Source organism: Pteronotus mesoamericanus, unplaced genomic scaffold, assembly GCF_021234165.1.
Source record: "Pteronotus mesoamericanus isolate MK-2021 breed Mesoamerican mustached bat unplaced genomic scaffold, CSHL_Meso_final contig_468, whole genome shotgun sequence".
NCBI lineage: Eukaryota > Metazoa > Chordata > Mammalia > Chiroptera > Mormoopidae > Pteronotus > Pteronotus mesoamericanus.
The window spans coordinates 974517-1000498 of record NW_026555176.1 but is presented as its reverse complement, the minus strand read 5'-3'; the positions used below and the strand labels follow the sequence as shown (position 1 = coordinate 1000498).

Here is a 25982-nt window from a genome sequence, read left to right as displayed (position 1 = left end):
TAAGTATCTTTCTGAGATTGTTGCCTATATCCCCCAGGAGCTCAGTTGAAGACCATGCATAATTTGAGATTGCTGAGAGCAGATATGCTGGATTTCTGTAAGCACAAAAGACATCATCGAAGTGGTGTGAAGCTCCATCGACTCCAGACAGCCCTGTCTCTTTATTCTACATCTCTCTGTGGTCTGGTTTTACTAGTAGATAATCGAATCAATTCATACAGTGGTATTAAAAGAGGTAAGATAACATTATACATATATATTGCATTAAATACCATTCATACAAAGAAAGAAATTAAAGTATGGAAAACTTGAGAAAAAATTTTTAGTTACCCCAGTGTTCAAGTAGACCAAACAATAACATACCCAGCCTCAGCTATTTTAGATTTGTTTCATACTTTGACATGGGTAGGGTGCTTCAGAATATCTAATTTTTCTTAAAATTTTATTATATTGTAAATAATACTCTCATGGTGTCTTTATTTCAAGGTATTAAAAAAGAACAATCAGGATAAATATGTAGTTTTCAATTTAGAAACAGATGCTGGCTCAATGAATTTTAATTCATTCATTTGTCCTTTGTTTTGTTTTTTAAATAACCTAATTCTTAAATGTGCTAGGTAAAATTCATACCTTTCCTCATAATGCAACTCACTTTTTTAAAAAAGAAGCTTGAATAGAGTTTATTTGGTATCATAAATATAAGGACCTTCCTATATTTTGTGGTTTTTCTGGGGTTTTTTCTTTATTTTTATTGTTGACACATTTTTTAGCACTCTTTGGAATGGATTAGGATAAAAGTATCTATTATTTAAAGAAGGCTTGGAATTACAGTAAAATTTCCTTATCTATTAACTGTTTACTCTTTTGAGTGATTGAGAGACTTTTTCTGATCAAAACAAAATTGCTATACCCTAACTTCGTAAGATATAATTATTGAAAAGACAATGATAAGAAATACTTGTAAATTTTATATTGTTTTACCAGATCTCCTTGTCTGTAAGTAAATACTAAATATCTGATAGTTCACCTTTAAAGTTTGTAAATGTTTTGCGTTCCTTAGATTTTGCCACAGTTTGCCAAGAATGCACTGACTTTCATTTTCCCCGAATTGAAGAGCAATTGGAAGTTGTCCAGCAGGTGGTCCTTTATGCTAGAACCCAGCGCAGGAGTAAGCTGAAAGAATCACATGGTCAGTAAAACTCAAATTTTTTAAAAATTTCACTTTCAGTTATGTTCTGTCCCTACACACTCTGATAGCATATGGGCCATCACTGAAATACAGAAAATGGTATTGGTGTAGAGGTAGAAGAAAGAAAATAAGAACAAAATTCAAGATCTTTAGGAGCTTATATTCTGTTCTTAATCCCTTTTTTTGCATGATGTTGTTCAATATCCTTAGCAAAAACTATCTTTAAATTTTGGTTCTATAACTACATTTGAAATAGGCATTTAGTGGAAAGTTGCTAGTCTTTCAACCTAAATTCTATATCTAAAATGAACATAATTATCACTGCAGATGGCATTGAAGTCACAGAATAAATAGTAGCACAAAATATGTACTTTTTATATCTTCACCCACTTAGGTAGCATGATGTCAACTACAAGGATTGTTTTCGGTTATTCTATTAAAAAATTGCTATGTCCAGAAACTACGTAGATCCAAATCCTAGTGTCTTAACCACATTAGACTTGCCATTGCCCTAATTTCCATCTAAGACATTCAATGCACTAAGCTAACAACACATAAAATAACTTCGTTAGATAGTTGTCATGTGACCATCTTTATTTTTAGGATCTGAGTCACTCTTTGTGATATAACTTGTTCAGAACTACAAACAAATGGTTAGTACCACCAGGGATCATTTTGTTACTTCTTATCTGATGTTATATACAATTTATTTCAAATAGATATGTAAGGCTGTTTCAAATGGAGCATTGTTTTTTCAAGTAGTAGTTGTTCTTTGTAAAAGGCATGATATTACTTAAAAGGATAAATTTTTGTAAAATAATGTATATCACAATTGACCACACATTATTACTGTTGAACACTAATTATTTTATATACATATATGTATATAATTTTAATAGAAGATACATATGAATTTTATAAGAGCTCTATCAGAACTCAGAAGAATGCAGAATTAATATTAGCATTCAAAGTATCTGTCTTTAAGAAACTGTATATTTATTCCAATACAAAACTATTTGGAATGGCCTTCAACATCAGAAAATCACTTGAAAAGAGTCAGAACTTCAAACGGGTAAACTGAAAATACTAAGGGAATATTATGGTATCAAGAAAGTTCTGAATAAAAGTAACTTAATATTTTTTATTTAAGGACTACTTTGATAAATTGATTTATAACATTGCATCTTGTAAACGTATATATTTTATAAACAGAAGGAGAGAGTGGCACAAAGAGAAGCTTCTGTTACTAGAATCCATATTTAATGTAATAGTTTCTCACACAGAGCCATGTAATTGATTGGCTTTGAATAAATGCCTGATCATAGTACAGAAAACAAAAAACAATACGTAAGGACTGTAATCTTCACCTGGGTTATGAACAAGCAGGATCCCTATTACATAAACAAGAGACAATTCACAGTCCATTTCCCTTTCCATGTATTAATGGTAATACCTTGTAATACCAAGAAAATGGCTATTTTTCATTTTTTAAAAATGTTAATATACACAAAAAACATTGTTTCTGTAGGAATATAAAGATGCTAATATAAACATGGTAAAGAAAACAATGGCATGTCTTAGAATAAACAGGTGCTTGTGTATCAGGATATAAACGTGTAGAACAAATATGTGGGCATGCACAGAAAAGGAAAAGATGGAGGAAGTATTTTCACAAAACTGGTTCCTTTAAGAAAGTTGTCTTTTACAAACCTACTTGTTTCACTGACTCACTTAAACCACAAAATAGCTGCTTGAACAAGAACAAAATAATACCATGATGTACACACATTGCCTTAACTGTATGTGGTTTAAAAACTTCCTGTCATTTATCGGACGCTTTCTATCATTCACAAATATACTTAGAATCCTCCTCCCACGCTTGTCATGATCTCAACCTTCGCGTTTTAGTTGCCACTAAGAATAATATTAAAATGTTACTGATCACATCACTGCTCGTCTGAATGAGATGGAGGAAGAAGATGGTAGATGAGTAAGAGGACATACTGAAATTTTCTGAATAATCCTCCGTTAGAGTATGATTGCACATTGATCTCCTAGTACTCAGCCTGGCTCTGTCACATATAACACCTGCTGCCGCGGCAAAGCCACAGTTACCTAGAGTGAGAATATAAACCAGTAGCGCCACTACGGACAGCTATTGCCAGCACTGTCAAAATTATAAATGTATGTTTCCTTTAATACAGGTATTTCTCTTTAGCCACCTATTCTATAGATATAGTCATACATGCAAGGTTATTCATGCATTATTACTTATAATAGCAAAAACTTTGGAGCAGATTCAATGTCTATCAATATGGAAATGATTAATAATGAGATATCCTGCAATGGACTACGTGTGCACCAGTAAAAAGGTGTAAGGATGCTCTTTATGTACTGATATGAAATGATGTCCAAGATAAATTATTCAGTGGAAAGCAGAATTACTCTTTAATTTAAGCCAGAGTTTTTTCTGGCTCAGTTCTACCACTTACCTCTGCATTGTTAAGTTAACCTATGTAAAAGCCTCTGTTTCTTAATATGTAAATGAAGAGGTAAAAGTACCTCCTAATGTTGTGGTTATAGGCGTTTTGTAAGAATTAAATGAGGCCACCCATGTACAGCATCCATCAGAATGTCTGGCATCTAGAGATTCTTAGTTAATGTTTGCTGTTATGATTACTTGAGGAATAATAACAGTGATGTGTTGTCCTATGTTGTGATGTTCTTTTATGCTGCATTATCTTATGCATAGATTCTGGGAACCGAAATGGTGAAAGTGATGATAAGACCAAAAATGCTGATAGAAACTATTTAAATATTTTACCTGGTAAGTATTATTTTATTTTTTTAAGTATATTTGATTGATTATGCTATCACAGTTGTCCCATTTTTTTTCTCTCCTTTATTCCCCACTGCCTTATACCCCTCTTCCCATCAGCATCCCCCACCCCTTGGTTCATGTCCATGGGTCATACATACAAGGTCTTTGGCTTCTCCATTTCCTATACTAATTCTTAATTTCCCTCTGTCTATTTTGTACCTACATTTATGCTTCTTATTCCCTGTACCTTTACCCCCATTCTCACCCCCGCAACCTCCCCACTGATAACCCTTCATGTGATCTCCGTCTTTGTGATTCTCTTCCTGTTCTCGTTGTTTGCTTAGTTTGATTTTGCTTTTGTTTTTGTTTTTAAGTTCAGTTTTTGATAGTTGTGAGTTTGTTGTCATTTTGCTATTCGTATTTTTTTATCTTCTTCTTTTTCTTAGATAAGTCCCTTTAACATTTCATATAAGGTCTTGGTGATGATGAACTCCTTTAACTTGACCTTATCTGGGAAGCTCTTTATCTGCCCTTCCATTCTAAATGATAGCCTTGATGGATAGAGTAATTTTGGATGGAGGTCCTTGCCTTTCATGACTTTGAATACTTCTTTCCAGCCCTTTCTTGCCTGTAAGGTTTCTTTTGAGAAATCAACTGAAAGTCTTATGGGAATTCCTTTGTAGGTAACTATCTCCTTTTCTCTTGCTGCTTTTAAGATTCTCTTTATCTTTATTTATTATCTTTAATCTTGGGTAACGTAATTATGATGTGCTTTGGTGTATGCTTCCTTGGGTCCAACTTCTTTGGGACTCTCTGAGTTTCCTGGACTTCCTGGAAGTCTGTTTCCTTTGCCAGATTGAGGAGGTTCTCCTTCATTATTTTTTCAAATAAGTTTTCAATTCCTTGCTCTTTTTCTTCTCCTCCTGGCACCCTTATGATTTGGCTGTTGGAACATTTAAGGTTGTCCCAGAGGTTCCTAAGCCTCACCTCATTTTTCTGAAGTCTTGTTTCTTCATTTTGTTCTGGTTGAATGTTTACCCCTTCCTTCTGCTCCCAGTCATTGATGTGAGTCCCGGTTTCCTTCCCTTCACTGTTGGTTCCTGTATATTTTTCTTTATTTCACTTTGCATAGCCTTCACTTTTTTCTCTGTTTTGCGATCATGCTTCACCATTTCTCTGAGCATTCTGGTTACCAGTATTTTAAACTCTGCACATAACAGGTTAGCTATCTCTTCATGCTTAGTTTTTTTTTTTTGGAGTTTTGATCTGTTCTTTCATTTGGGCCACGTTCTTTGTCTTTGGGCACTTGTTACATTGTAAGGAGCAGAGCCTCAGATATTCTCCAGGGCGGGGCAATGCACCTCTCTGTGTTGTGATGCTGTGTGTGGGGGAGGGGTCAGAGAGGGAACAATGCCGCTTGCTCGGCTCTTGCCCCCCAACTGTTAGTCACTTCCCCCACTACCCACGAACAAATTGGGCCCTTCTCATGCTGATCCCCGGGTGGGTGTGTTTGTGTACATTCTAGGACCCTGGAGGTCTCTCAAATGACCTCTCCTGTGAGGCTGGGAATTTCTCTCACTGCCGCAGCCCCCACCGGTTTTTACGGTCAGAAGTTTTGAGGCTTTCTTTTCCCACGCTGGAACCCTGGGTTGCCCAACCTGTCTTGTTCCCCTACTGTTTCTCCCAGTTTATCCACACACAAATGTGGGACCGTCAACTGCCCTTTTGCGCCCGGGCCTCCAGCTGTTGCCTTGCCACGTGTCCTCTCTGCCCAGGCTGCCTGTCTCTGCCCCTCGTACCGGTCTGGATGAATGTTTCTTCTTTAAATCTTTGATGGTTGGACTTCCATACAGTTTGATTTTGTGGAAGCTCTGGTTGTTTTTTGTTTTTAAATTTTTTGTTGTCTTTCTTTTGGTTGTGTGAGGAGGCAAAGCATATCTACCTATGCCTCCATCTTAGCCAGAAGTCCACCTACTTGGTAAGTATTATTTTAAATTGCAATTTTCTTATAACCATATGCATTGAAATCAGATTTGAAACATAAGTTCTTATGGTGTGATTTATAAGAAGTTTGTCAGTGTATCACTTTGAAACAACATTGTACCTATATGATAAACTTTCACAGAAGTTCTGCAATTTATTTTTTATACTAATACTGACTTTTCTAGATCCATACAAGACAACTTGGGCAAACGGTTACATATGTTTTATTGTTATTTGCTATTTTAGATTTCCTCTTTTATACATTGTTTCTTTTTTTCTTAAAAAGAACCAAGAAGTAATTTTTACTCTGAAATATAAACAATGGTATTTGGAGATGTAAACAGCTGAACTTGTAGAAATAACATGAGTCACCTGATTTAGAATCTTTCTTATTTCCATTTCCCCATCAATTTTTTTTACTATTTCTTTGATTTCCTTATTATTCTTGAATAGATAATAGCTGAGCTTGAAATTCAGTCTTTTCATCCTCTCCCAGATTGAATTCACTCTGATGATCCCTAATAGTGTTTGTGTGCCAGGGCAGACGTGACACAGAAGGTGTCTTGGTTTTACTATGTAAGTGTGAAGCCTTTTCAACTAAATGCTAAATTTTGCAGCTTCATAAATAACCAAGATTTTTTTCTTCACATTTCCTTGCCTGTATTTTCTACAAGTAGGTCACATTGCATTTCATCTAAGCCAATAGCATAACTATTTCTAGTATTATCTTGTCAGTCCCAGTCAGTTAGCTTGTGGTCATCAGCTTCCAAATTTCCTTCCACCTTCAGATATCCTACCTTAGCGGATAATGTTAGAGGCAGGATTGCATCACTACATGCTGTTTCCTTCACTTTGTGGAACAGGAAACTGTCCTCCTCTCCATCTAAAAATACCTTCATTGAGGCAGGGTTCATTGTATTTGTTTTCGTAGATCCATAATTTAAATCATCCATATTTTGTGGCTTTCTTAAAATGTGCCAATCTTATCTTTTCCAGAAATACCAATGTCTTCTTTTTTAAATTTAACTCCTTGTTTCTATATTTATTTTCTTCCTTGTTCCTTTTTGGAAAAAGCCTTTAGTTTAGTATCTTGTTATCACAGCCAAATTAGGAAGATATGTCATAAGCCTGCATTAAACAAAGGAGTATTAAACTATTCAGTTATATATGTTGATAACATCTGAATTTCCATTTAGTTAAAGGATGCCTACACAGCTAGGAAGTAAACAGGAGAAAGAAAGGATCCAAATCACAAATGCTTAAAAAGTATAAGTTGCAAAGGAAAACAATTATATTTCTATAATTTTTAACCAGTAGTTTTGCTTTATCGTTATTTAAGTATTTATAGTTTATATCATCTACTTTTCACAACTACTTTGGAAGGAAAGCAGTCAGGCATTATTTTTTCTATTTCATACACAAAGTACAAAGGATCTATAGGTTGAGGTGATTTAACCAAGGTCACTCAGCCAATAAGTGCTAGAGACCAGATCTTCTTAACTCCCAATATAGTCCTTTTTCTACTGTATTCTATTACTTTGATGACTACTGCCAGCTCCATGACCCCCATTTTACTAATTGGTAAAACGAGGCCAAAGAGGCAAGTCATCTAAGGTCAGATGAAGCTGTGCCAGTTTGGGGATTAGGAGCACCTGACTTGTCCACTAAGTCATCTGCCTCACTGTTGGAACATAGCCCATATTTAATGCTACAACTTCCTTCACCTAAATTATCAGTAAGAGTTTAGGAGGTAACATACTTCGTTGGGAACAGAAGGAAGATATTATCTCAGAGGGAGTTTACTAGGTTTCTGATAAGCTGTCTGTGTCTTTTGTTGCCTTCCAAGAAACTGTAACCAAACTATCAATATACTTGATCAACTTTTTATTTAACTAGTTTATTTTGATACTTATGTCATTGTCCTTTCTTTAATTTATTTTTCTACCTAATTCTTTTATCTTAGGAAAAAAAGATCTTTTCCTGGGGCCTATCAGCAGCATCCATGGGTATAGCTTAGGTACACTGGTCACTAAAAATGGTTAAACATTGTGCTAAAGTGCATTAAGTACTTTTAATGAGTTACATGTTTATAAGTAAATATAAGTAAAATCCTAAGATAATGACTGTGAAGCCACGGTGGGAATATTTTGAAAGGGCAGGCATTAGTGATAGAAAAGTATTTCTTAGAAGAGTATAGAAGGACATATCAGAATATCCAGGGAACAACGTGTATTTTTAAAAACATTCTTTATATGTTCTCTATTTTATTTATTTATATTGACAGAAACTGCAGAATATAAAAGCTGATGCAGCTATTGTGGCTACATAGAAAATGGAATGATTGTAGGAAGCATGGATTTTAAGGTTTGATAACTATTACTCCAGTCTAGACCGGAATATTCAGTCTAAAACATTTTTCCATTCATTTATTCAACAAATATTTATTGACCATGTTCTATGACCAAGGTACTGTTCTATGAGCTAGAGATAGAACGGTAAACAAGATAAAATTCCTATAGTTATAGAGTGTAAACAATGGTCTCTTTAAAATAATCTCACAAATAGTAAAAAAAATATTAGTGCTGAGAATAAAACAGACTAATGTGTAATAGAGTTAGTGAGGGATAAAGGAGTCATCCAGCAGCTGGGGCAGTCAGGAAGACCTCTCTGAGGAGGTGACCTTTGATTTGAGACGTGATTAATGCAAAGTCAGCCATACAAGAATCTTGGGTCAGCCTTTCATGAGGCAGCCTTGAATTGGGAACAAGCTCTGCATGTTTGCAAAACTGAAAAAAAGCCAATGTGGCTCAGCAGGAAGAGAGAGGTTGAGAAGAGGATGTCAGATAGGCTATTTCCAGATCGTACAGGCCTTGCAGACCACCGTAGAGTTTGGACTTTTTTTCTGAATGTGGTGTGTGCATGTTGGATGATTTTAAGTAAGGGAGTGATATTATTTGATTTATATATAAATCATTTTGCTTGAGTGTGGAAATGGTTTGTAGGTGGGCAAGAGTGAGAGCAGAGAGATTCATTAAGAGGCTACTGCAAGAAGCTATGTGAGAGATGAGGGTAGCACGAACGAGGGTGAAAGCAATGAAAATGGAGCTCTCAGATTTGAGATATTTGTTGGAGATTAACTGAAAATAGCTGGTGGTGAGTTGGTTGGACTGGGGGTTGGGAAGAGGCATTGAGAGAAAAAAGTGCTCTGGGTAACTACTACCTGTCTTCCTGTCCTGAGCAAACAACTGGACAGAAACTGGACCCATAAATTAAGATGAAGAACAGATTTAGGGTGTGGGGATGACAGGTAATCAAGTACCCTGTTTTTACACAGTAAGTTTGATTTGAGTAGGACATTTTGAGCATTTACATCAATAAAGAGATGATGAAGACTAATTTGATTTACTTACTAGTTGGTGGTCACTTCATACCAATTTTTGAACCTAATGCAAAATTACCTGTTGCCTCTTTTTTCATCACCTTTCCAAGAATTTAGAAGCAGTACGCGTATTTGCTTTCTGAGTCCAACATAGGTTGCTGCTACACCTCTACTAGTGTAATATGTTGATCACCCATTACAGTCGTTTATACAGTCCATGGAGGATGGTGATCTGTGTATTTGAAAATGACTGTTTGTTGTTCACAGGAGAATTTTACATTACACGGCATTCTAATCTCTCAGAAATCCATGTTGCTTTCCATCTTTGTGTGGATGACAATGTGAAATCTGGAAACATCACTGCTCGTGATCCTGCTATTATGGGACTCCGGAACATACTCAAGGTTTGCTGTACCCATGACATCACAACAATAAGTATTCCTCTCTTGCTAGTGCACGATATGTCAGAGGTGAGCATAAAGGAAAATGCCATAATTTTATATGTTAATCCTCCATGCTATTTACTAATAATAATCATTTTTACTTTTTAAAAGCACTTTTTTTTTTTAACTGATGGACCTTTGTATTCCTTTCTGGTTAATAGAATTGAGTGGCATAGAATACCAAACAATGAATAATTCTTAACCATATATTTTCAGAGAATTATAGCATTATTCTATACAAGATTAACAATAAAAATTATTCTTAGCTTTGAATGAGGCATATGTTCCTACTCCTCCCCCTTTTTCCCTCCTCCTTCTATTTCTTTTCTGTTTTTTTCTTAAGTAGCATTAGATTTGCCTCCACATTTATACTTGGCTTTGGTTAACATTAAAATTAGTTCGCTTTCTCTGAGTCTGCGTTAATATGCAAGGGAAAGAGATGCTAACTGACAGGGAAAAGCCAGCTTCATTTCAACATTTTGTCAAGGATGCTCTTTGGATAATACAAATATTGACTTCTAAAATTAAAATGTGACATAATTGTTTTATTAAGTACTCTACTTTACTTTTATTTTTTTAAAAATCTCTTTCCATGACTATTTGCTTTCTCTTCTGCTTTCTTCCCTCGCCCACAAAATAACTCTCTAGAAGGGCTAAGTTGTGAAAATAATACAAGGACTAAACTTTCAACTTCAAATAGCCTGGAGGAACAAAGCAGTCTCAAAACAAATGGATGCAGGCAAGTCCTTGTAGGGGAGCCAGGGGTCAACCTGGTGATGCAGGAAGGGCCCATATCAATAGCTTGGCACCTGCCTGTCTTGAGGTGATATTTTTTAATTGAGTTTATTGGGTTGACACTGGTTAATAAAATTATACATGTGTTAGGTGCACAACCCTACACCACACTGTCTGTACATTGTATTGTGTTTTCACCATCCCAAGTCAAGCCAAGTCACCTTCCATCACCATTTATCAGCCTTGTACACTCCCCCATCCCACCTCCCCTGGGCAGTCACCACACTGTTGTCCATGTACATGAATTCTTTTTTTTTCTTTTTCTTTTATTCTCAATCCCTCTACTGCCATACCCAGATCCCACCTCTGACAGCTATCAGCCTGCCCTCTCTCTGAGTCTGTCTGTTTTGCTTGTTAGTTTTGTTCGTTATATTCCACATATGAGTAAAATCATGTCATACTTACCTTTCTCTCATGGGTTTATTTCACTTAGCAGAGTTCTTTACAGTTCCATCCATGCTGTTGCAAAGGGTAAAACTTTATTCTTTTTTATGGCCAAGTAATATTCTATTATGTAAATGTACAACAGCTTTTTTATCCACTCATCTACTGATGGATACTTGGTCTGATTCCAAATCTTGTCTTTTGTAAATAATGCTGCAATTAATATAATAGTGCATGTATTCTTTCAAATAGTGTTTCATATTTCTTTGGATAAATTCCCAGAAGTGGAATTGCTAGGTCATAAGGCAGTTGCATTTTTAATTTTTTGAGGAAATTCCTTTCTTTCCACAGTGGTTGCACCAGTCTGCATTCCCACCAACAATGCACAAGGGTTCCCTTTTTTCCACAACCTTGCCAACACTTGTCATTTGTTGATTTATTGAAGATAGCCATTCTGACAGGTGTCAGGTGATATCTTACTGTGGTTTTAATTTGCATTTTTCTGATGATTAGTGACATTGAGCATCTTTTCATATATTTGTTGGCCCTCTGTATGTCCTCTTTGGAGAAATGTCTTCTCAGGTCCTTTGCCCATTTTTTAATTTGATTGTTTTGTTTTTGGTGTTTCTTTCTAAATTTTATCAACTTCATATCAGATGTATAGGTGAATATCTTCTGCCATTCAATGGGCTCTTTTCATTTTGTTGATGATTTCCTTTGCCGTGAAAAAACATCTTAATTTGATGTAGTCCCATTTGTTTATTTTTTTCTTTTGTTTCCCTTGCCCCAGGAGATATATCAGAAAAAAATATGGCTACAAGAAATGTCTGAGATTTTACCGCCTGTGTTCTCTTCTAGGTTTTGAGTCTAACACTTAGGTCTTCAATCCATTTTGAGTTTATTCTTATGTATGGTGTAAGAAGGCAATCTAGTTTCCTCTCTCTTTTTTTTTTTTTTTTTTTTGTGCATACCTGTCCCATATTCTTAATGTGAATAGAATATCTTTACCACATTGTGTGTTTTTCCCTCCTTTGTCAAATATTGACTATAAAGGAATTGGTTTATTTCTGGGTTTTCTATTCAGTTCCATTGATCTGTATGTTTGTTTTTATACCAGTACCATGCTGTTTTGATTATTATGGCCTTCAAGTATATATAGTTTGATACGAGGTAGTGTGATTTCTCCAATTTTGTTCTTCTTTCTCAAGACAACTGTTGCTATTTGGGGTCTTTTGTGGTTCCATATATATTTGTGTAATATTTTGTCTGTCATTGGTATCTCGATAGGAATTGCATTGAATCTATAGATTGCTTTGGGTAGAATGGCCATTTTAATGTTGGTAATTCTTCCTATCCATGGACACAGCATATGCTTCTACTTATTTGTATCTTCTTCAGTTTCTTTCTTTAGAGTCTTATCATTTTTCAAGTATAGGTCTTTTTACATCCTTGGTTAAATTTATCCCTAGGTATTTTATTCTCTTTGAAGCAATTGTGAATGAGATTGTTTTCTTAGTTTCCCTTTGGATAGTTCATTATCGGTGTATAAAAATGAAACTGATTTCTTGATATTTATTTTGTATCTTGCTACCTTACTGAATTAATTTATCAGTTCTAGTAGTTTTTTGGTGGAATCTTTAAGGCTCTTTTTACGAGGGGAGGGCAGAACCCTCGCAAAAAATGAAATTATCTTCTGGAGAGTTGGCCCCTTGTAGTACAGTATTCCCCAGCTAGGTGAGTGTCCTAGGAACCCATCTGTACCAGTGTACCAGCTGGTGGTGTTGTGAGAGGCCGCGTTTGGCTTCAGTGAATTTTTTTAAAAACATTCTTTCAACGCGTCTGCCCATTTCATGATGGGAGATTTACCAGCGCACCTGCCCACACCATGCTGAGTATTCAGCAGTTTTTGACCAAAAATGGCATGACACCTATGCCCCATCCATCCTTCCTATTTACCTGGTCTGGCCCCAAGCAATTTTTTTTTGTTTGTTTCCCTGGATGAAACAAAGTCCTCAAAGGGAAACATTTTGCTGATGTAGAAAAAGTGAAATAAAAAATGGCCGAAGTACAAAAAGGCATCAAAATCAACAAGTTCAAAAACTTTTTTGAGCAATGGAAAAAAGTCTCAATAGGTGTATTGCATCACATGGAGAGTACCTTGAAAGTGACTGAAGTTTAAACATGTAAAAATAAATACACAATTTTTTATAGATAAATTCTGTTTCTTTTGGGTCCCCCCTCATATACAGTATAATGTCATCTGCAAGTAATGAGTTTTACTTCCTTTCCAGTTTTGTTTGCATTTATTTATTCTTGTTGATTGCTATGGCTAGGACTTCTAGTACTATCTTGAGTAAAAGTGGTGAGAGTGGACATCCCTATCTTTTTCCTGATCCTAAGGGAAACGCTTATAGTTTTTGCCCATTGATATTGGCTGTGGGTTTGTAATATATGACCTTTATTATGGTGAAATAAGTTCTTTCTATTCCCCCTTTGCTGAGACCTTTTATCATAAATGGGTGCTAGATTTTATCAGTTTCTTCTTCTGCATCTGTTGATATGATCATGTGTTTTTATCCTTCATTTTGTTTATCTGGTGTATCACGTTTATTGATTTGTAGTTGTGCCAACCTTGCATCCCTGGAATAAATCCCACTTGATCATGGTGTATGATTTTTTAAATATATTGCTGCATCCGTTTGATAATATTTTGTTGAGGATTTTAGCATCTGTGTTCATCAGGGAGATTGGCCTATAATACTCTTTTTGTAGTGTCTTTATCTGGTTTTGGGATTAGGAAAGTGCTGGCCTTGTAAAAATAGCTTGGGAATGTTCCCTCCTTGAATTTTTTGAAATAGTTTGAGAATAGGTGTTAGTTCTTTGAACACTTGGTAAAATTCACCTGTGAAGCCATCTGGTCCAAGACTTTTGTTCGTTGGGAGTTTTTTGATTACTGCTTCAATTTCATTAGTTGTAAAGGTAGCATGTAAAAAGGAAAATGGCCATCTGGTAAATGCATAGTGTGAATGTCAGGAAGGAAATTTGATCATTGATTATTAAAAGTTATTTACCAAAAAAAAAAAAAGTGTGTTAATGCTATATGGTAGAGTACAGTGTAAAAAATTTTGATTTTGCTTTTTAGAGTGACTGAGTCTCCACTTAGTCTGATTATAAGAGGCCTCATTTTTAAATGCAATCCCTATGTAAACACACACACAAATCAATGCCATGTAATACAAGATGATTTTAAATGGTTTTCCACTTATAATCCATTTGTATTTTCATCAGACACATCATTCTGATTTAGAGAATTCTGGCTCCATCCTGAAAGTTGCCTCATACTTCATAATCTCTCCTTCCATTCACTTCTGTCAGCTCAGTCATACCTAATATGGTATCAGGGAAAGATTGACATAAACATGTTCTTTTCCTCCCCACTGTAGCTTTATAAAATCTTAGTTCCATCATGAATTTTTAGCCATTGTTAAGTTGTTATCACTTACTAGACCATCTATAAAAGTGTCTTTGGGGAGTAACAAAGAAAGTTTATGATGAATTCCAGCCACAAGGAAACATCCAAACATTCTTGCAGCTGGACTCCTGGTTAACCAGTTTATAAAAATGGTCATATGTAGGTGGGAAACAACCTCAAAAACAGTGTTTCCAAAAGTCACTAAGTTTGGATTTACTTCCAGACATCTGATACTACCAGCATGCCCTTTCCCACAAGGTTACAAAAGTTACATGTTTTAAATTGGGACAGCCAGCTGCAGAACATTAAGTTTGTTTCAAAGTGTCCATTTTAATTCACAAAAGTATATTGAGCCCTGATCTTACCATTTGTTGTATTTAAACATCTGTTCAGGTCAAGAAGTTTGTTCTATAAACTCAGACAACACTACACAGGATATAGCAGTAATACTTGTCTCAGATTTCCTCAAGGATCCCAAAGCATTTTCAGGTGTTTTCTTCCTCTAACAAACCCATTGCTAGACACTAGTTACCACATTTTAGCTTGTGTGTGATGATAATGTCTAGAACAGTCAATACCCAATTGTAAATAAAAAGAGCTATAGAAATTAATTGCAGTTTCTTTTTAACAAAGGAAAGGAAATAATCTTATCGTCAAGAAGAAAGATAATCTGATATTACTAGCTTTATCTGAGTAGGTCTTTGTGATTTGAAGATGCTGTTACACTGAAGCCAATCTAACCTCATAGATGTGGAATGAACCTGCACATTAATAACCTTGCATTCTTGGCTTTTTCTTTCTTTCTTTTTTATTTTTTACTATTGTTGAATAATTTGAGTCTTAGGGAATTTTAGTTGTTGTAATTGTTGTGGTTGGTCATATCATTTGTTTTAACTTTTTATTACAGTATAACACATCTGTAGAAAATACATATATCATAAGTGTGTATCTCACATTTTCACAAACTGAACACCAGGGCAGCCAGTACCCAGGTCATTTAACAGAACATTACGAGCACCCCAGAGGCCACCCCCGTGCTCCCTTCCAGTCACGCGCGTGCTCCCTAACAGTCACATAAACCACAGTCCCTCCAAAAGGGCAACTGCAATTTTCACTTTGAAAAGCATAGATTAGTTATGTGTATCTTTGTAGTTTTTAGAAGTAGAATGAATTACATAATACTCCTGTGTCTGGCTTCTTTCATTTCATATTTTGTTTGTGAAATTTACATTCATATTTTGTTTGTGAAATTTACTTCTTGTGGTTGTAGACTTTGTTCTCATTGTTATATATCATTCCATTTGACTAGGCCACATTTAGCCATTTTACTATTTATGGATATTTGCGTAGTCTCCAGGTTTTGATTATTATGATGAATGTTGCTATGAATACTCTAATACATACATGTTGTCATTTCTGTTGGGTATATACTTAGGGATAGAATTGCTAGGTGTCAGGGTGTGCATATGTTTCACTTTGGTAGATACAGCCAAATACTTTCCCAAAGTAGTTGTACTTACACCATTATTTTTGAATGTGAAAAATGAGAAAGCCAGACTAGTTCTCACCTGATAATGGCTGGGAAACAAATTAATACAAGTACGTCAGGTACCTCAGCAGCACATACTTGGGAGTAAAAAGTAGTCTTGCAATTTCCTTCATGGAAAATAAACTCAGAAAATAATTCTGATATCTAACTTCCAAGACATACAGTAAAGACCTGAAAATATATACCATCTAAATCTTAATTACCTCTGCAGTTTAGCTTCTTACCCTAATTTGTGATTTGAAGACACTGTTATACTGGAGTCAGTCTAACCTGATAGATGTGGAATGAACCTGCACATCAAGAACCTTGCATTCTTGACTTTCTTTTATTTTTTACTATTGTTGAATAATTATAGTTGTTGTAATTGTTGTGGTTGGTGATGGTGGAGAAGATCCAAGTTAAGTAGTCAAAGTATGGCCATTAACTGTAGATAGAGGGTACCACCTGCAATTATAATCAAATTGGCATGTTAATTTTAATTTCACAAGTTTAGAATTTATTTTGTGTATTCGGTCCCCACATACCATCTACAGTATAGCCATAGGGTTATCTAACAAAAACCAAAGTTCAGCTGCCTTATGCACAAAAAGCCAAATTTGTGAGGCAGGTGTGGTACAAAAAGGAAACAGATTTATTCAGCTGCCACACAACCTGGGAGAATGGTGGGCTCCCATCTAAAAGACCGTCTCCCTGCCCAAGTCTGCAGTTCTTATAGGAATGGGGGGGGGGGCTTTTTTCCTGTCCAATTATCTTTCTAACTTTCCATGTGCTCAGCATAAGAACCTCCCCTTGCCACCATCTTGGCCAGTGGGCAGAGACTTCCCTGATGCTTGATTGACTGTTTTACAGTAACAGTAGGCCCAATTTTCTGCCTTGTTCCAAAGTCTGAAGTGTGTCACATGATCTGTTCAGCATTTTCAATGGCTTTTTTTCACAATGTGTTCTCACAGGTGTGACAGTATGATTGTTACTTTGCCATTACTTAGAACTCATGATCTAAAACTTTCTATACTGTTACGTGACCCACTATGTTGTATACTCCATCTCCTATGTAATATTTATACTAAGATTTGTTTCTAGAAAAAAGCTTCTTATGAGACTGCAGGCCACATCCCATGATGACATCAATAAATGATGTCTTTTCATGACCTAATAGATTTCTAAAGCCTACAGTTTACCTTTTGCAAGTACTCAAAGCCATTCTTTCCAATGCTGGTTTTAATCAGAGAAAAACTGCAAAGATGTTTGGGTTGGAGTCTCTGTGTAGACAAATGGGAGATTTAAAAACAGGGTGATATATGTGCAGATTTATGTCCATGTAACTGTTTAACATTTCCTTTCAGATTCATGTACTGCTAAGCAGAATTAAAGTAAATGAATATGACCGTTTATATCATCTAAAAATTAAAATGTCTATTACTTCAAAGATAGCCTGGGATCCTATCATGAACTGGTATTTTGCTGTGTTCTCTATATAACACTGATGAAACTTTACATTAGTTCACATCATTCTGAAGAGTGTAAAGTTCTCCATTTCTTCTCAAAGATATTTGCTCTATCACATGCTATTAACCACACATATGCAAATAGCAAGAAAGCATGGTATTAATGAATAAAAGATGATGATCTTTGGAGGATGGACGCATTGAAAGGACTTCATTATTTTTTCCCATCTACTTTTGGTCAAACCTTTAGAATCATCCCTGATCTAACTGGTGCTTCAATCTTTCATCATTATTATCCTTATTTTAAAACATTGGAATAATATGTTCTGCATGTTTGTGTTTAAAGTCAGCCCTACTGAAGCTCTGTGCTTACAATTCATGTTAGTTATTCTCATACCTTTCTCTTTTTTTTTTTAATTGATAAAGATTTCAGGCTTGACCTTAGCTTGAAATAATTCAGAGGCTAATCATAAATGTCAGTAAGTTATAGATTATAAGACAAGCTACTGTTAAATAATGCTTTGTTATATATATAAATATGAGTACCTTATTTATAATAGTATAAATAATAATTCCTTGATTATGATTATTTTCATGGTATTTTGAAAAATGGTGTGTTTTTACAGTAATATTTTAAGGTGATACAAATATTCAGTTATAGTTTAGTATTTGTTCCTGTATAAGATCCTTCAATAAAATGTTTAACATAAGTGAAAGATAAGTAAGCTCTTAAGGAAATAAAACAACATGATTGAAAACCAGCAGAAACAACCAAACATATAAATAGATAAACAAGGTTTGAGGCACTGGATTTGTGAGACACAAACCATAAAAAGTTGACAACTGCCTTTAAAGAACTTGATGACAACTTAAAATGTCTTCAAGTGAAAACATGTTATGAAAAGTGATCTAGCAACTAGGGAACTGAGCTGTTGGTTGCTGAAAGAATTTTAAAAGACCTAAATAATTGGAGAGATACACCGTGTTCTTGGGTTGGAAGGCTCAATACTGATAAGATACCAGTTCTCCTCAAAGTGATCTATATAGACTTATGTGTTCATCAAAATCTGTATAAGGCAATTTGGAAGATAGTAACAAGGTCATTATAAAATTTAGATGAAAAGCATAAGACCTAAAAGAGCCAAAACAATTTTGAAAAATAAGTTGGAGAGCTTACACCTTTGATTTCAAAATTTACTGTAAAGCTACAGTAACCAATACAGTGTGACATTAACAGAAGAATTGGCTATGGATCAAAGGAACAGACTATAAAGTCCAAAAATAAATCCATGTGTATATGGTCCTTTGATTTCCAGCAAAGATGCCAAGGCAGTTCAATGGGAGAAAGATAGTGTTTTCAACTAGTGTTGAAAGAATTGGATATTGATACAGACAAAAATAAATTTGACTTTTACCTCACATCATACATAAACATCAACTACAATTGGATCATAGACTTAAACCATAAAAGCTAGTAGTATAAAACTTCTAGAGGAAAAGATAAAAGAAAACCTTGATGACATCAGGTTAAGCAAAGATTTGTTAGGACACAAAAAACATGAGCTGTAAAAGAAACACAAGAAATCATACTTCATTAAAATTTAAAACCTTTGTTCATCAGAAGATGCTGTTAAGAAAATGAAAATGCAGGCCTCACACTGTCCCATGACCTTGGGTGATTCACTGTACCTTTCTCTTTTCTTTTTTAAATTTATAAAGATTTCTTGTGAAATGCAAATTATATACATTGTAAAATTCCATGAAAAATAAAATATTACTACTGTAGTTTTAAGAGCTATCAGCATTTCTCCTTAGCTGTATGTAGGTGGATATTTCTTAATCACCTTGCTCTCTCTGGTTTTTATTATTTTTACTATGATTATGATTATTATTATTATTATTATTATTATTACTACTTTAACTGGGGAGGAGCAAGCCAAAGATAAAACCTTGTCACTCTGTGCATATGTGTACTCCCGTAAGGCACTGTTCCTCTTTGTGAACTTTGAAGCTTTAAATATCAGAAAATTCTACTAGTCATTTTTATAAGATTCTGGAACTTTGGAAAAGAGGATTCTTTACTTTTTAGCCCTCTCAGTGACTAGACCTCTTTTATTTATCGATCTTAAAATATCTTGGACACAAAAAGTAGTTTCCTATCAAAGTTTTTTTCTACAGAGAAAGTCACTATCTTTTTAAATTTCTATAAATAAAACAATGATTCACTTGACCTTAATTTTTGAGCATCTACATGCTCAGTATTATAGCAGCATTGTAAATAAAGGTAATAAAGGTGAATAAAAAGTGGTTTGTACCTTTAGAGGGCACACAACTTAAGAAAATGTAAATCCCATCTCCTTACCTATCCCTTCTCCACACACACACACACACACCCCCCTCCCCCCCCCCGCCGCTGGAAAAAACAGGGTAAAATGTGATTGTTGAGATAAAAGAACAAGTACTTTTGGAGTTCAGAGGGCAGCAACACCATTTGTAGCTGGGGGAACACTTTATGAGGGAGAAGGAAGTTAAACTGGACATTGGAGAATGAAGATCAGATTTCAACAGATGGAAATAACAGGAAGGGCACCCTAGGCAGAAGAAGTGGCTTAAGGCAGAGTGGGAGGAGGTGACAGGGGTGACCGTCGTTGCAGATCATGTTCAGGCAAAGGTGGATACATGCTTGAGTGAAACCATTTTTTAATGTAAAAGTCTAGAAGCTGTGGTAGTTTTGGTCCCAATGTAAATAGCCTTGAATACTAAAAGAAAGCCTTAGATATTATTCAGGAAACAATAGGAAGCAATTATAAGTTATTAAACAGGGATATAATATCATAAATGTACTTAGGATAAATCAGCCAAATCAGTGGTTTGAGGGTGGGAAATAATTGGAGTTCAGGAAACTAGATAGGAAGCCATAGCAATAAGTAGACATGAGGTCCAAAGATCTTCAAAGTTTGGTGAAGAACTAGAATAATTCAGTGACACACCAGCCCCCAAGATGGGTCAGCAAGTTTCATGAATAAAGGGAATGGTCACTAATATGAATTATGTCAGAAAGGTCAATTAGAATAAGATGGAGAAATGGTTTGGTAATTAATAATCATTGAATTATAACCCAACATCTAAAGAAAAGATCCTAGAGTCCATATTGATTAAACAGATGATTGAATGAATGAATAAATGAGAATAAACAAATCTCTCATGTAGAAGAATTTCAAATAATTTATGTACACACTCCGTTCTTAAGAACGGGAGCAAAAAAATCTTCCTCTCTTAAGTGTGTGCTGCTCACAGTGGGTGACTTCTTTCCAAAGAGTACAGTGTGAAAACTTCAGGGGGTAGAGGAAATATATTTATAGGAGAGGAATGCGAAAAACACTACCCTCAACCGTGTGATCCAGGTCAATATCAGTGATCTTAAATCATGTTGATAGTATGTACCCTTGGTATGATGTATTGAAAAAGACATTTTACCCCTGTAGTCTTCCTACCACAATCCATACCTCAAGTCTAATCATCAGAAAAACAACAAATTCCAAAGAAGGCATCCTACAAAATACATGATAGATAGCTAGATGGCCTCACTTTGAATAACATACTAATGTATATAATGCGGAAAACTGAGTATGGGAGTATATAATTCTTTTGTAAGCCTAAAACTTTCAAAACATAAAGTCTCTTTTTTAAAACTATCACAGTAATGTCAGTTTAGATATATTAAATTAGTAATAGTGTTGAGTCATATTTTAATGTCCAGATGCTGGTGAACATATGGTTAGATTTAATGGTGCATACATTGCTAATGGCTAATGTAAATTTATATAACCTTTTAGGGAAGAACCTAAATTTTATTTCACTAATCTACAGAAATAAGTATCCCAAGAAATTATTCAAAAACAAGATAAAGATAAATAGATATAAATAGATATACATATGCACATGCATATGCATTAGTATGTTTACTGCAATATTATTAACAAAAATGGAAATCTAGCTATAATCGGCTGTTTAAATAAATTTTGATCTATTAATTCAATAAAACAAATTTTTAAATTGTGTTCTGAAGATTCCCCAGAATCCTAGCCCCTTCTGGGTGTCAGCAAGATTTTTTCAGTTTTAGTTTCTAATGCAATAAATATCAGGAGATAGTCCACATAAACAAAAACACATTGGAGTCCTCAGTGATTTTTAAGAGTAAAACAATTAAAAGGTCCCAAAAGATTGAGAATCATAATAATGAAGTAATAAACATTTTATTGTTATAATTATGAAGACATGGAACATGAGGAAATAATTCAGATGATAGTGAAAAGAAATAGAATTAACAATGGCATAATCACTGATGGCAACTATGGGAAGTTATAAATGTATTGGTTAGAGTCTGACACCAGTATTTTTGTGCTTACTTAGCCAAAGATTATTAGACAGGAACATAGAAAAATGAATACATTTGGTTTGTTAGGCGGCTGGGATGGGGTGTTTGTTTATTTCTATTACATCTGTTATAATAAAAAATTTTAATGCATTACTTATTCAAATATTATATAATTTAATAGACTTACTCATGCTAATATATTGAGAGTATTTGGTGGAGTTTCTACATCATTTATATTTAGAATTATCTAGAAAGGTTTTTTGATAATTTTTTATTGTTATTCTATTACAGTCATCCCAGTTTTTCCCCCTCTGCCCTCCTCTGCCCTCCTCTGCCCATCCCACCCACCTCGTTCCCACAGTCAATTCCCATGCTGCTGTTTTAAAACTTATACCTACTAGGCTAATTAAATTAGCATTTTACAAGTATAGTATAACAGATGGAAGAAGTCATATACCTAAAAAATCAAAAGAGGCCCGCCCAGCTGAAATGTGTTACCTGAATCTGTTCATTAACTGGATGACCAACATTATGGATTAAGATCTGACTATATGATTTTTTACAGAATTCTGTTAGAAACAAGATTTGTTTTGTTTCTGTTCTTAGGAAATGACAATACCATGGTGCTTAAGGAGAGCAGAACTTGTGTTTAAGTGTGTCAAAGGTAAGCACAACCTTATATTTAACAACAGCCTATATTTCTTCTTCTCAAATACTGAAAGTAGAGCAACCCAGGAGAAAGAATATGAAAGTTTCCTGCCACCTGGCACCTCAGCTAAACAGTTTAACAAGCAAATATTTCATAATGGGCTTTTTTTTACTTATCTTTTTATGGTCACAAAATAAATATTTAGTCCTCTTGAAATACAGGACATTTGTATGTTAATTATATTTTGCTCTGATTATAGCTTGTTCTTTATTGCCTTTTATTTTCTTTAAAAGAAAATTAGAGCCACATGTTTAACTATGCTTCAATACCTGTTTTGGCTTTATTGTGTGGATTCTGAATAGGCCTGGAGAAATCATAAGTAAGAGTATGTTGACAAAGTGATGTTAAATATCTCTGGCATGGAAAAATCAAATTGTGGAAGTTTATCTGTCCTTTAGGCTTAACCTCTGTTACAGTAAGTGGCTACCTAAAAAATCAAGTCATGAAGCCCTACAGTGAAAATTCAGTTTATTTCAGTAAAGGACTGGTAGGTTTGACGACCAGGACTCATAATTCAGCAAAGTCTTTTGTTCTCTTTTAGGTTTCATGATGGAAATGGCTTCATGGGATGGAGGAATTTCTAGGACAGTACAATTTCTGGTACCACAGGTGTGTTATCTTAATATACCTCACCTCAATTTAATCTCTGTTACAGTACTTTTCACAGATATTTGAGCACTCTGCCCTAAACTCAATACAACAAAATGCTAACAGCCTCCTCTTTCTTAAGGGGAAAGTGTTTGGATGCCATAAAGGCACTTAGTTTATTGTCAATGATGTTAGCACCTACCACTTAGGGGATTTTTTTATTTACCCCCAAAACCAAACTTGACTCATCTTTCCTTTTTTTTGACATTTGTGTTATATAGATTTTGAAGAGTTCATAAATAAGGGCATTAACAGAGAATGGTTCTGTATTCTATGTAGACCATAGCAAATTAGTGGTATTTTTATTATTGATTATACTGGTGTTATCTAGGTGTCTTTCTGGTCATCAGACCTATTATTTGATAGAAGCAATGTAGGTTCTTCAAAGATAAAGCCAGGAAAACACCCCTTGTCCATAGCTATGCAGTATAATATCAGTCATGAAAGATAATTTTTTACATATTGCACTCCATGTCTAGAACTAGTTTAATTTAAAATACTTTAAATTTTTAAAAAAACAGTGATGATTTAACAAACTTTTTTTTTAACCTCTTACAGAGTATTTCTGAAGAAATGTTTTATCAACTTAGTAACATGCTTCCTCAGATCTTCCGAGTATCATCAACACTTACTCTGACATCCAAGCACTGAAGCCCTATAGAGCAACATGCTGGCGGAAGAGGACTGTCACAGTCTCCAGCACCTTCAGCTATGCCGGGACTCTGTCAAGCAAAAGAGGCCCAAAAAGAGAACTTGCGACCCAAGCTACAAATCAAATCATTATAGATGTCTGTTACATTCCACAGATTCATCTACCATACAGGCTAGTGATCGGCCCCTTACAGATATGTTTATTGTTAAAGTCTCTTTGTGATAAAAATGTCTTTTTTTCTGTTGTCATGTTCTATCTGCAAATATTAGTAGGATAAAACTTTGTATATATCACTCATGAACACTTGCTGTAGGAGAGTGTTCACTGCATTTTATGAAGACATTTGTCTTTTCCCAAAGGTATGAATCATATCAGGTACAACACTTAATTAAGCATACAAATAAAACCTTTCCTCTATCATTTTTGCCAAATAAAAATTAAAAACCACTGGAATATATATTGCAAGTATGGATGTCTTATGAAAATCATTTTGTAGAAACACAAATATATGAGGTATACTTTTTAAAATTCTATTTCAAAATTTGCTTTTAATGTATTCTTTTTAAGGTTTTATAAGTTTGTAATCAGGAAAAGACATTGGATTCTTTACCCCTGTCTCATCTTTCCTGTGTGACTTGCCCTTGTCTGTTAATAACATTTCATGGTCTGGGAAAATAATGTGCTAATTTGCAAGCCCAATGAAAATTTAGTCTAAACCAGCATCTGGCAGTATTTAAGTGTCCATCAACATTGTGATGGTCAGACAGGATCATTTCTATTTCTCCATCCTGCTTTCTGCATTTTCAGCTTCCTTAATCATTCTTCTACTTGCATTTTTTTTTTTTTTTTTTTTGCTGATAACTATGTCCCTATTTCTGTCGCTGCTCTGATTCCTCTTCTTATCTATTGTCTTTCCTTGTAGAAATACTTCTTCAAATGCAGCATATCACTTATGTATCCCATCTATAACATTTGCAATGAGGAGTGACTGCACTGACCAAAGGCATTTACAAAAGCAATCGTTTCATCAAATTCTAATTGTATGGATGTTGTAACTGGCCAATGGAATGGTATGGAGGACCTTTGGCATAATAAAATGGTGTATCTTGATTCCAAGAAACAAAGAGCACTCTCTTAGTATGCCTAAATTTAGTAACTTAGAGAAATTCTTGGCATGCGAAATGCTTCCCCATAACATAGAAAGTGCCTTGACTTTTTACTCAAGGAAATGATTGTCCAAGTAACAACACTATGGAGTATACCCACTCCAGACTATATTCATTACATGCTAACAGTTTCCAAATTCTTTTCCAAGGAAGCTGGTGATCTCACCAGGGAAAGAGTAAGTATTCTGCCATTAGAGCGAGAAACCAATCTAGGCACTACTGTTACCATGAAGACTGATTCTAATGCGAAGGAGAGTAGACAGAGGTAGAAATTAGGGGTGCACTAGAGCAGCGTCCGAGACTATGAGTTTATAATGTGACGGGTCAACTTGGAAGTGACTGTAGTGGGATCAATTAATAAAAGGCATTGAAAAAGAGGTATTGAGAATTTTTCCACAGAATTTCTGTGACTAAGTGTATAATCAGCAGCTTGAAGGGTGCATCCAGGGTCACAGTGTAGGATTTAGGGTTCATTCACAGAAGCTTGGTGAGTGCTGCTCCCCAGCCCTTCCTTTGTTTTTTTGAGGATGTTTTATTAAATTATTTATAAAGTGATGGCTTTCACTCAGGGGAATTTAAAGTTTCTATTTGGCCTTTGAATGAAGATGTAGTTTATGTATCCATTATTCACATGGTACTATATTATGAGGTTTACAGAAATTGTAAGATGAGGATAATGCTTATGATGTTATCAGTGACATGAAGGCACACCAACCACTAAGCTAATAACAAATATATAATTTAAGGTAATAATTATATATATTTTTTAGTAAATATTTTATTGTTTCTATTACAGTTGTGACATTTTTTCCCCTTTGCTCTCTACCCAGCACACCCCCCGCTCCCACAATCAATGCCCACCCGATTGTCCACGCGTCATTCATGGGCGTTCCTTAACTATTCCTTTCCCCTTCTTCCCACCCTTGTATATTATGCTTCTTTGGGGTGAAAGATTCTGTTTATATCAAT

General features: G+C 34.9%; 1 protein-coding gene across 1 annotated transcript in view; it reads left to right on the top strand.

Annotated features, from left to right (window-relative positions):
- The window catches only part of FERRY3 (FERRY endosomal RAB5 effector complex subunit 3), a 53440-nt gene extending 28902 nt beyond the window's left edge, over nucleotides 1-24538 (top strand). The window contains exons 8-14 of the mRNA XM_054577955.1: nucleotides 38-235; nucleotides 1061-1189; nucleotides 3942-4016; nucleotides 9640-9842; nucleotides 22445-22502; nucleotides 23089-23156; nucleotides 23754-24538. Coding sequence (XP_054433930.1) covers nucleotides 38-235; nucleotides 1061-1189; nucleotides 3942-4016; nucleotides 9640-9842; nucleotides 22445-22502; nucleotides 23089-23156; nucleotides 23754-23846 — 824 coding nt within the window. The 3' untranslated portion in view covers nucleotides 23847-24538. The remainder of the gene's footprint in view (nucleotides 1-37; nucleotides 236-1060; nucleotides 1190-3941; nucleotides 4017-9639; nucleotides 9843-22444; nucleotides 22503-23088; nucleotides 23157-23753) is intronic.
- The last annotated feature ends 1444 nt before the right edge of the window (nucleotides 24539-25982 follow it).